This window comes from Bos indicus, chromosome X, assembly GCF_029378745.1.
Source record: "Bos indicus isolate NIAB-ARS_2022 breed Sahiwal x Tharparkar chromosome X, NIAB-ARS_B.indTharparkar_mat_pri_1.0, whole genome shotgun sequence".
Classification (NCBI taxonomy): domain Eukaryota; kingdom Metazoa; phylum Chordata; class Mammalia; order Artiodactyla; family Bovidae; genus Bos; species Bos indicus.
This window is the reverse complement of record NC_091789.1, coordinates 64792863-64804041: the sequence shown is the minus strand read 5'-3', so window position 1 is coordinate 64804041 and position 11179 is coordinate 64792863. Positions and strand designations below refer to the sequence as shown.

The window sequence follows — 11179 nt, the reverse complement described above, 5'->3', positions numbered from 1 at the left end:
CCATAAAATTAAACTTTAAAAAATGGTTCTAAACAGAGGTTCTGTCAGGTTCATAGGTCTACTAAAGGTTTCCATGGCACCCCAAAGTCAAACTCCCAGCTCTTAGGAATTCTGTGTGAGTCTGGCCCAGGAACTAGATGGATGTATCTGTGCTTAGGGCTCATGCTGGGTGCTGGGATGCTATGAAAGGAACAAGTCTGCAGGCAGAACAGAATAGAAACTCAGGTGTGGAGCTGACCACCACACCACAAGGCCAGGCCTCACCTCCTCACCGTTGCCATAGGAGCCCATCTTCCCTCCTCCAGGAAGCTGGAACAGCTCTGTGGCAGGTTCAAACTCATTCCCCATGGCACGGCATATGCCACCAGATGGCGCCATTGTAGGTGCCCGTGGCCAGGAGGGGCTGCCATGCCAAAGGCTTTCATAATTGTAATCCAGTCTAATACAGTCATTGTTCCCAAGCTGTTGGGCTTGTTGTCCAGGCCCACTTAGGACCCTCAGAGACCTGAAAGCATGCAAAAGACTATGATGTCTACCTCATATGCAATTTAAAACAAAAGCAAAACTAAACTGTAAATGATTCTGCTGAACTTCCAGTGACATTTCTAGATTTCCTGAATGTGAAATTCCAGTCTTTGAAGTTGAACTTTCTTGTGCCCTAGATGTAGCAAGTCTGCCCATCAGGAAGACCAGCCCGTCCTGCTGGCAAAGGGTTAACCAAGCCTAATCCAGCTCTGGATGCCAACAGAGACCTAGCATCCCTATGCCCTCAGTCACAGTGTGTCAGACACTGGCACATCCCAGGACATATGGTAACTACTTCCAAATTTCTGATGGACTAAAAGGTTTTGGAAAACTCTGTGGACCCTGCCCAGCCAATTCACATGGTTTAAGCCAGCCCCAGTGTGGGTGAACCCCACTCTATGATTCAGAAAAATAAGGATCACTGAGGTATAGCAAGGGGCTTGCCCGGTGGCTCAGTGGTAAAGAATCTGCTTGCAATGCAGGAGCAGCAGGAGATGCGGGTTCAATGCCTGGGTTAGGAAGATCCTCTGTAGGAGGAAATGGCAAACTACTCCAGTATTCTTGACTGGAGAATCCCATGAACAGAGGAACCCGGTGGACTGAAGCATCATTTCTCCCATGAGGTATAGGAAAAAGTCCACATGTGGCATTATGCAAATGTTCTGGCTAGATATCGTGTCACTTGCAAACCTTATCTCTCAGCTCCACCCTGCTTCTTCATCCCTGACTTCCTCTGACTATAAAGCCAAACTTCTACCATCCTCAGGGCAACTGCATCCTGTACATCTCAGGATTTTGCTCACATTTGCCTCCACAAACATTCCAGCATGAGTTTTTGCCAAGCTTCACCAGATCCTCTACCTCCCCAGAAGGTATACAAAGAATATATACAAAGAATAGTCTTTGTAGAAAGAAAAATCAACAACTCTGACTCTGGTGGCTCAGTGGTAAAGAATCTGCCTGCCAATTCAGGAGACTCGAGTTCGATCCCTGGGTTGGGAAGATCCCCTAGAGAAGGAAACGGCAACTCACTCCAGTATTCTTGCCTGGAGAACTCCATGGACAGAGGAGACTGGTGGGCCCCAGTCCATGGGGTCGCAAAGAGTCAGATACAACTGCAACACTAAGCACCTAATTCTGCCAGAACACTCTCTGCAGTGTCAGTTCTGTAACCATATGGAAACGTTCTCAATTTTGTTAATTCCCAACTTCCCAGACAAAGCCCCATGGGATCCAAGGCTATGCAGAGTTAGACTTCCAGGTCACTGACACCCCGATCAAATCTTGGAGGGTGACCAAAACCCTCCGCTATTTCAGACAGTTCCTGCATCTGATGACAGCCTGCCGCTTGCACAACAGCTTTTCAAACAGCTGATGAACCAGATCTCATGAGACCCCCTGTATTCAGGCTTCATCTTTACTGCTTCTCTACACCATCAAATCCTTGGCTCAGGCAGCCGTGGACCTGCCACAGCAGCACTCGCACTGGTAAATGAATGTTTGACAAATGGAGAGCTCCTTGGCCTCTTTCTGCCTGTCTAGGGCATCTGTGTGGAGTCTGGCAAGAAAGAAATCCACTAATCTGGAAAGGGATCCCCTGAACCCTTAAGGGTAAATGGCAATTCCCGCCTGCCACTGGGTACTATTTCAGTTTTCTACTCATACTATCCTATTGCCACCAAGTACCAGAAGGCAATTTAGTTGGGATGAAGAGTGTCCTGGAGAGGACCATGGCCTATTATCACATGAACCTGGAAAAGACTGCCCTTAGGAGAGCTGGAAGTCAGAAGGGTGACAGGAGTGGCATCTAGTCTGTTACAACCTGGAGCCTTCAAGCCAGTGCAGCTTCTGCCCCATGCCAGCCACTATCAGTGACTCAACTGAACTGAGAATACTTGTACATGAATCCATGTGTTGCAGTGGATAAGTCGCCTCAGTTGTGTCTGACACTTTGCGACCACATGGACTGTAGCCTGCCAGGATCCTCTGTCCATAGGGATTCTTCAGGCAAGAATACTGGAGTAGGTTGCCATTCCCATCTCCAGGAGATCTTCCTGATGCAGGGATCTAATCCTGAGGGGTCAAGTCCCAGTCTCTTATGTGTCCTGCATTGGCAGGTGGATTCTTTACCACTAGGGCCACCTGGGAAGCCCTAGTGTTACTATAGGTATTATCATTTTTATTATGTACCATAGGAGGTATTAAGAAAGTCGGACACCTGTAGCCATAGTGTTTTATCATTTTTATTATGTACCATAGGAGATATTAAGAAAGTCGGACACCTGTAGCCATAGTGTTTTCAGCTTCCCTGCATGTCTAATGCAATCAGTTCAGTTCAGTCTCTCAGTCATGTCTGATTCTTTGTGACCCCATGGACTGCAGCACATCAGGCTTCCCTGTCCATCATCAAATCCCAGAGCCTGCTCAAACTCATGTCCATTGAGTTGGTGATGCCATGCAACCATCTCATCCTATGTCATCCCCTTCTCCTCCCACCTTCAATCTTTCCCAGCATCAGGGTCTATTCTAATGAGTCAGTTCCTTGCATTAGGTGGCCAAAGTATTGGAGTTTTGGCTTCAACATCAGTCCTTCCAATGAATATTCAGGACTGATTTCCTTTAGGATTGACTGGTTGGATCTCCTTGCAGTCCAAGGGAGTCTCAAGAGTCTTCTCCAACATCACAGTCCAAAAGCATCAATTCTTTGGTGCTCAGCTTTCTTTATAGTCCAACTCTCACATCCATACATGACTACTGAAAAAACCATAGCTTTGACTAGACGGACCTTTGTTGGCATACTAATGTCTCTGCTTTTTAATATGCTGTCTAGGTTGGTCATAGCTTTTCTTCCAAGAAGCAAGCATCTTTTAATTTCAAGGCTGCAGTCACATCCTCGTCCAAGGTAAGCAGCAATGGCTGTGCTTTGCTAGAGCAGCTGTGAAGACATACCCTACGCCCAAGGTAAGAGAAACCCAAGTAAGACGGTAGGTGTTGCAAGAAGGCATCAGAGGGCAAACACACTGAAACCATACTCACAGAAAACTAGTCAATCACACTAGGACCACAGCCTTGTCTAACTCAATGAAACTAAGCCATGCCCGTGGGGCAACCCAAGATGGGTGGGCCATGGTGGAGAGATTTGACAGAATGTGGTCCACTGGAGAAGGGAATGGCAAACCACTTCAGTATTCTTGCCTTGAGAATCCCATGAACAGTATGAAAAGGCAAAATGATAGGATACTGAAAGAGAAACTCCCCAGGTCAGTAGGTGCCCAATATGCTACTGGAGATCAGTGGAGAAAGAACTCCAGAAAGAATGAAGGGATGGAGCCAAAGCAAAAACAATACCCAGCTGTGGATGTGACTGGTGATAGAAGCAAGGGCCGATGCTGTAAAGAGCAATATTGCATAGGAACCTGGAATGTCAGGTCCATGAATCAAGGCAAATTGGAAGTGGTCAAACAAGAGATGGCAAGAGTGAATGTCGACATTCTAGGAATCAGTGAACTGAAATGGACTGTAATGGGTGAATTTAACTCAGATGACCATTATATCTACTACTGCAGGCAGGAATCCCTCAGAAGAAATGGAGTGGCCATCATGGTCAACAAAAGAGTCCGAAATGCAGTACTTGGATGCAATCTCAAAAACGACAGAATGGTCTCTGTTCGTTTCCAAGGCAAATCATTCAATATTACAGTAATCCAAGTCTATGCCCCAACCAGTAATGCTGAAGAAGCTGAAGTTGAACGGTTCTATGAAGACCTACAAGACCTTTTAGAACTAAAACCCAAAAAAGATGTCCTTTACATTATAGGGGACTGGAATGCAAAAGTAGGAAGTCAAGAAACACCTGGTGTAACAGGCAAATTTGGCCTTGGAATACGGAATGAAGCAGGGCAAAGGCTAATAGAGTTTTGCCAAGAAAATGCACTGGTCATAACCAACACCCTCTTCCAACAACACAAGAGAAGACTCTATACATGGACATCACCAGATGGTCAACACCGAAATCAGACTGATTATATTCTTTGCAGCCAAAGATGGAGAAGCTCTATACAGTCAGCAAAAACAAGACCAGGAACTGACTGTGGCTCAGACCATGAACTCCTTATTGCCAAATTCAGACTTAAATTGAAGAAAATAGGGAAAACCACTAGACCATTCAGGTATGAACTAAATCAAATCCCTTATGATTATACAGTGGAAGTGAGAAATAGATTTAAGGGCCTAGATCTCATAGATAGAGTGCCTGATGAACTATGGAATGAGGTTCGTGACATTGTACAGGAAACAGGGATCAAGACGATTCCCATAGAAAAGACATGCAAAAAAGCAAAATGGCTCTCTGGGGAGAGAGAGCCATTACAAATAGCTGTGAAAAGAAGAGAAGTGAAAAGCAAAGGAGAAAAGGAAAGATATAAGCATCTGAATGCAGAGTTCCAAAGAATAGCAAGAAGAGATAAGAAAGCCTTCTTCAGGAATCAATGCAAAGAAATAGAGGAAAACAACAAAATGGGAAAGACTAGGGATCTCTTCAAGAAAATCAGAGATACCAAAGGAACATTTCATGCAAAGATGAGCTCGATAAAGGACAGAAATGGTATGGACCTAACAGAAGCAGAAGATATTAAGAAGAGGTGGCAAGAATACACAGAAGAACTGTACAAAAAAGATCTTCACGACCAAGATAATCACGATGGTGTGATCACTGAGTGTGATCACTAGAGCCAGACATCCTGGAATGTGTAGTCAAGTGGGCCTTAGAAAGCATCACTACGAACAAAGCTAGTGGAGGTGTTGGAATTCCAGTTGAGCTATTCCAAATCCTGAAAGATGATGCTGTGAAAGTGTTGCACTCAATATGCCAGCAAATTTAGAAAACTCAGCAGTGGCCACAGAACTGGAAAAAGTCAGTTTTTATTGCAATCCCAAAGAAAGGCAATGCCAAAGAATGCTCAAACTACTGCACAATTGCACTCATCTCACACGCTAGTAAAGTAATGCTCAAAATTCTCCAAGCCAGACTTCAGCAATATGTGAACCGTGAACTTCCTGATGTTCAAGCTGGTTTTAGAAAAGGCAGAGGAACCAAAGATCAAATTGCCAACATCTGCTGGATCATAGAAAAAGCAAGAGAGTTCCAGAAAAACATCTATTTCTGCTTTATTGACTATGCCAAAGCCTTTGACTGTGTGGATCACAATAATCTGTGGGAAATTCTGAAAGAGATGGGAATACCAGACCACCTGATCTGCCTCTTGAGAAATTTGTATGCAGGTCAGGAAGCAACAGTTAGAACTGGACATGGAACAACAGACTGGTTCCAAATAGGAAAAGGAGTTCGTCAACGCTGTATATTGTCACCCTGTTTATTTAAATTCTATGCAGAGTACATCATGAGAAATGCTGGACTGGAAGAAACACAAGCTGGAATCAAGATTTCCAGGAGAAATATCAATAACCTCAGATATGCAGATGACACCACCATTAAGGCAGAAAGTGAAGAGGAAATAAAAAGCCTCTTGATGAAAGTGAAAGTGGAGAATGAAAAAGTTGGCTTAAAGCTCAACATTCAGAAAACAAAGATCTTGGCATCCAGTCCCACCACTTCATGGGAAATAGATGGGAAAACAGTGGAAACAGTGGCAGACTTTATTTTTCTGGGCTCCAAAATCACTACAGATGGTCATTGCAGCCATGAAATTGAAAGACGCTTACTCCTTGGAAGGAAAGTTATGACCAACCTAGAGAGCATATTCAAAAGTAGAGACATTACTTTGCCAACAAAGGTTTGTTTAGTCAAGGCTATGGTTTTTCCTGTGGTCATGTATGGATGTGAGAGTTGGACTGTGAAGAAGGCTGAGTGCCAAAAAATTGATGCTTTTGAACTGTGGTGTTGGAGAAGACTCTTGAGAGTCCCTTGGACTGCAAGGAGATCCAACCAGTCCATTCTGAAGGAGATCAGCCCTGGGAGTTCTTTGGAAGGAATGATACTAAAGCTGAAACTCCAGTACTTTGGCCACCTCATGCGAAGAGTTGACTCATTGGAAAAGACTGATGCTGGGAGGGATTGGGGGCAGGAGGAGAAGGGGACGATAGAGGATGAGATGGCTAAATGGCATCACTGACTCAATGGTCGTGAGTCTCAGTCAACTCCGGGAGTTGGTGATGGACAGGGAGGCCTGGCGTGCTGCGATTCATGGGGTCGCAAAGAGTCGGACATGACTGAGCGACTGAGCTGATCTCCAGTCACATCTGCTGTGATTTTGGAGCCCAAGAAAATAAAGTCTGTCATTGTTTCCATTGTTTAATGTAATTTTAATGTCTGGTGTTATAAAGAGGGCCAATAGCTTCATTTAGAGAAACAAAAGCTACCATGTTAAGCACTTAATATGTGCCAGGAGTAAAGGCCTGGCATACATGATCTCATTTAGTCCTCACAGCTATCCCATGAAGTAGGTACTGTTTTTCCATTTTAAAGTCGGGTATGTGAGGCTCAGAGATGTTAACTAACTTGCCCATGGTAACACAGTAAGTCGTTAGCATCAGAGTTCACCGGCAGGAGACTAGCTCTAGGATTCTGTATCCTTATCTCTGTGCTAAAAGGCGTTTGAAATAGCACACGCAAGACACACATACCCCCAAGTGGTAGATGTGGATCTCTAAGAGGAAGACACCAGTTTCACCCTTTGGGCTCCATACACGGCTGGCTGTAGGAGGAGACCCCCAAGCAAGTGGACCACTCCAGCTGGGAGTGATTGTGGACAGAAGTGGGCACTTGGATGCTTGGGGGTGGGGTGCTGTGGGGGTATCTGGCTTCCCAATTGGGAAGACTAGGCTCAGGACAAGAGTGACAGACCAACTCTGAATTGCAGAAACACCCAGAGTAGCAGTCACCAACTTCATTGCGTCCTTGTGCCTGCGAGGCAGCTACAGGCACAGAGAGGTACTGAGGCTTGCCTAAGGTCACACAGCTCGCAAGAGGGCGGGTGCAGTGTAGAACCCTGGTCTTCAGGCTCCAGTTCAGTGCTCTTGCTGCCACTCCACTCCACTGGCCCCTCAGGTCCAGTGCACAGCAGTCAGAGGGAAGCCACATCTTTGTGAGTGAAGCCATTGTCTGGAGGGTGGTTCTCAGTGTTGCCCAGAGACCTGCAGAAGTGGCAGTCTTCAAGTCCCACCCAGGACTGACTGGGGACTGAGATCCAGCAATATGGGACTTTGCAAGCCCTCTAGGTGACCCTGATACACACTCAAGTCTGAAAACAACCGGCCCAGACAGAAAGGCAAAGTGCCAAGTGCTGCAGCCATACACATGCATTCGGACTGTCAACTCGCACAGCACAAAGAAGGGTCGTCTTCCTAGAGAAGGAAGGAACACAGCTCTCAAGCCATACCTGCAGAGCAAGGTCACCTTCAAACACATGTGGCAGTTAGACATGCACAGACGGGGAGGAGGAGTGCAGCCAGTACTTGCTCATCCACAGGTACATCAGAGATAGTGTAGTTTTGCCAACTCAGCAACTCCCCAGAGATGTGCCAGTTCCACTGCTTGTTGCCCGGGAGGTGCATCCCTGCCCTCTGGGAAATTGCCATGCAGGATCATAGAACCTCTGATCTGGGAAGGATCTTAGAGAGTACCTACCTCATTGCCCACCCCTACTGCATCACTGGTGATGCCCCTGACTTTCCTTCTCCAGAGGAACCTGGCAGGCTACAGTCCATGGGGGTGGCAAAGAGTCAGACAGGACTTAGCACTGAGCACAATCATTTTTAGGACAGTGGTAGGCCGCACAAAACATCAGTGGCTCCTAGTTTGTGGCCTCTGATTTAATATCTTTCTTTCCCACTTGGCTTTCTGCTCCACAGGGGCACATGCCCCTGGTTCTGCTCTGCTCACCACAGTATCTGGGTTCAACAAATGGAAAAATAAAAATAGAAAATGGACCCACCCTCCCAGTAGAACACCAGGTTCAGAAAGAATACACTGGCATGGGGATGGCACTCTGTCACTCGCCTCTTTTTCAATTGCCCACTGGAAATGGCCCCATGTCCCTTTAAGCCCTACTCCCGGTTGACCCCTGCAGGCCGCCTTACCCTCTGCCCTGAAGTCATACCCTGGCCACATGGGTTCTGGTGGGGGTGGGGCCCTCTGTGACGTCACCAAGGGCCCAGCCCTGCCTAGTCCTCAGTCTCCAGGTGCCAGCGCAGACCAGCACACCAGGAGCCACTTGGTCTCAGCTCACGATGCGCTCTGTAATATGGTTATTTTTTTGGCCTACGTTTATCTCGTTTGTCTTTGCCTATGTGTTTTATGTTCTGAGAGATGAAGCCGAAGAACTGCCGTGGATGGTGCCCAGTGGAAGGCACTTCCGCGTTCGGCAGAATCAACCAGAGCATGTCCCAGGCTGGTTTGGGAGCAAGTCGCACTGGCTGTTAATCTTCCTCATGTTTTTGGTGATCCTGAAGTTTCCTGGAGGCGATGACAAAAGTATCGCGGGCACTCCTCCTGGCCGTCAGGGCTGTTCATCTGGCTCTCCAGGAAGAAAGAAGATAAGGGCTTCCCCCTACAAAGACTCTATGTGCGGTGCCTTAACCCAGGTCGAGACGACACTGGTGAACCTTGTGTCCAGGGTGCGGAGTCTGAAACTCACTGCTGCAACCGGTGATCAACGCCAATGTCCCAATATCCAGGTTCTTGCTGACGGATGGAATAACATTACGATATATGAGGTATGGGACACCCGAGCCCCCGATGAAGTGGATTTTTGCATCAAAGAAGAATAATAGTTGAGTGTTGACAAAGTGTATCCAAACTAATAAAAGTATTTTGAAGCAAAAGGAAAAAAGCCTCTGATATTTTTTATTCGTGCTACAGTTTTACCTTTTCCAGAATGTGGTATAATTGGTATCATGCAGTGTTTTCCAGACTGAGAGACCTGCGTTCGATCCCTGGCTTGGGAAGATCCCCTGGAGAAGGGAAAGGCTACCCACTCCAGTATTCTGGCCTGGAGAACTCATGTGCATGTTTTTGTGTGGGCATTAGCTTTCAAATCATTTGGTGAGCTATCTAGGAGCAAAATTGCTAGGTCATAGGGTATGACAGTGTTTAGCTAAGTAAGACATTGCTTCCAAAATGACTGTACCATTTTGCATCCCCATTAACAATGAATGAGAGTTCCTCTTGTTCAGCTGAACAATAGCAAGGCTGGCCTATCACCCACCGAAGTACAGAATAGTACCCCACTCAGGGTTCCCCTTTAAGTGCCTGACACACTGATCCACAGAGTAGGACCCCAGTGGGGGCGGGAGGGGGTCCTCTATGTGCCTGACACGGAACAACAGAGAAGGACCCCAGGCAAGGGAACTGTCTAAATGCCTGAACCCGCAGAGCTATGGAGAAAGACTAGCCAAAGAGGCCTTCTGATTGCTAGCTACCAGAGGCTCAACAAACAAACAACCAACCAAAAACAAACTCTGATAGGGCCATAACTCCCGTGGCTGAGGCAGTCTGTGTCCCTGCACATTTGGTGTCATCAGGGTCCCCGTGACCCAAGCAGCTGCATCACCTTCATGCTCAACCCTCACTGGGGCAGAGCTTCCACAGGCTCTGCATCTATGCACATGGTGTCACTTTGGTTGTGTCCACCCCTTTGAGACCCCGTGGGCTGTGGCCTGCCAGGTTTCTCTGTCAGTGGGGTTCTCCAGGCAAGAATACTGGAGTGTATTGGCCAATATTGGTTCCCCATAGTCTTCTAGAGTACTATACCTCCTGCTGCCCTAGCTGCCAACTCCCCTGAGTATCTGGTGCTGCCAGAACCCCTGTGACCCAAACAGCTGCACCACCTCCATACCTGGCCCTCACTGGGGCAGACCCAAGTCCTCCAGTGCAGCCTCAGTAGTAAAGTGCAGTGGACGACCTACCTGCAGAGGTGGAAATAAAACCACAATTGAAACCCAGGGGCAGTGTGGCTAAGGAAGACCCAAAACCATCCCACCAGCTGTACAAGCTGCAGATTAAATCCACACAATCAACTAGGCAGATTCTCTGTCTACAGAATATATAAAAGGACACTGAGAGCTCCTACATAAGAAAACGTGCTCGTTCTGATAGCTGTGGACATTGGAAGCAAGCAGACACAGGAGTATGACCTGATTAGAATCTAAGCTGCCCGCATAGCAGGCCCAGAAATCAACACAGTGTTGAAGGGCAACCTACGGAAGTGAGGTGGACTGTGCTTCCCAGCGAGGGAAAGGACACTGACAGCAGCGATGCAAGAAAAACATTTATTATTCTTATATTTTGACTTGTTCTATAATTTCTTTTGAATTTTTCCTTTTCTTTTTCTTTTCTTTTTTTCCATTTCTGTTTACCATTTTCCCCCAATCTGTTGTAGTTGTCAGTTTTATTAGCACTATGAAATATAATTAAGCTTTTGAGTGTTTTTTTTTTTTTTCAGTCACACTTTTTATTGCTGTTATAAACCTCTGCGTCTACATTGGCCTTTTGCAGTTCTGTGGAGTTTTCCTTTCCTTTTCTTCCTTCTTTTTTTAATTTCTAAAAACCTATTATTATGTCTTCTACATGTATTCCTTTGCTTTTCCTACTGTTCTTTTCCCCTTGCAGTTAATCTTTAACATATATGTATCTTCT

General features: G+C 46.3%; 1 protein-coding gene across 1 annotated transcript; it reads left to right on the top strand.

The window, feature by feature from the left end:
* The first annotated feature begins 8772 nt into the window (after positions 1-8772).
* On the top strand, positions 8773-9312 carry LOC139181528 (protein FAM209-like). Its single transcript, XM_070785050.1, has one exon. The coding sequence runs from the start codon at positions 8773-8775 to the stop codon at positions 9310-9312; it is 540 nt and encodes a 179-aa protein (XP_070641151.1).
* The last annotated feature ends 1867 nt before the right edge of the window (positions 9313-11179 follow it).

What these genes read in the sequence shown, in the direction of transcription:
- LOC139181528 (XM_070785050.1), top strand. Translation starts at nt 8,773, where the DNA reads ATGCGCTCTGTAATATGGTTATTTTTTTGGCCTACGTTTATCTCGTTT.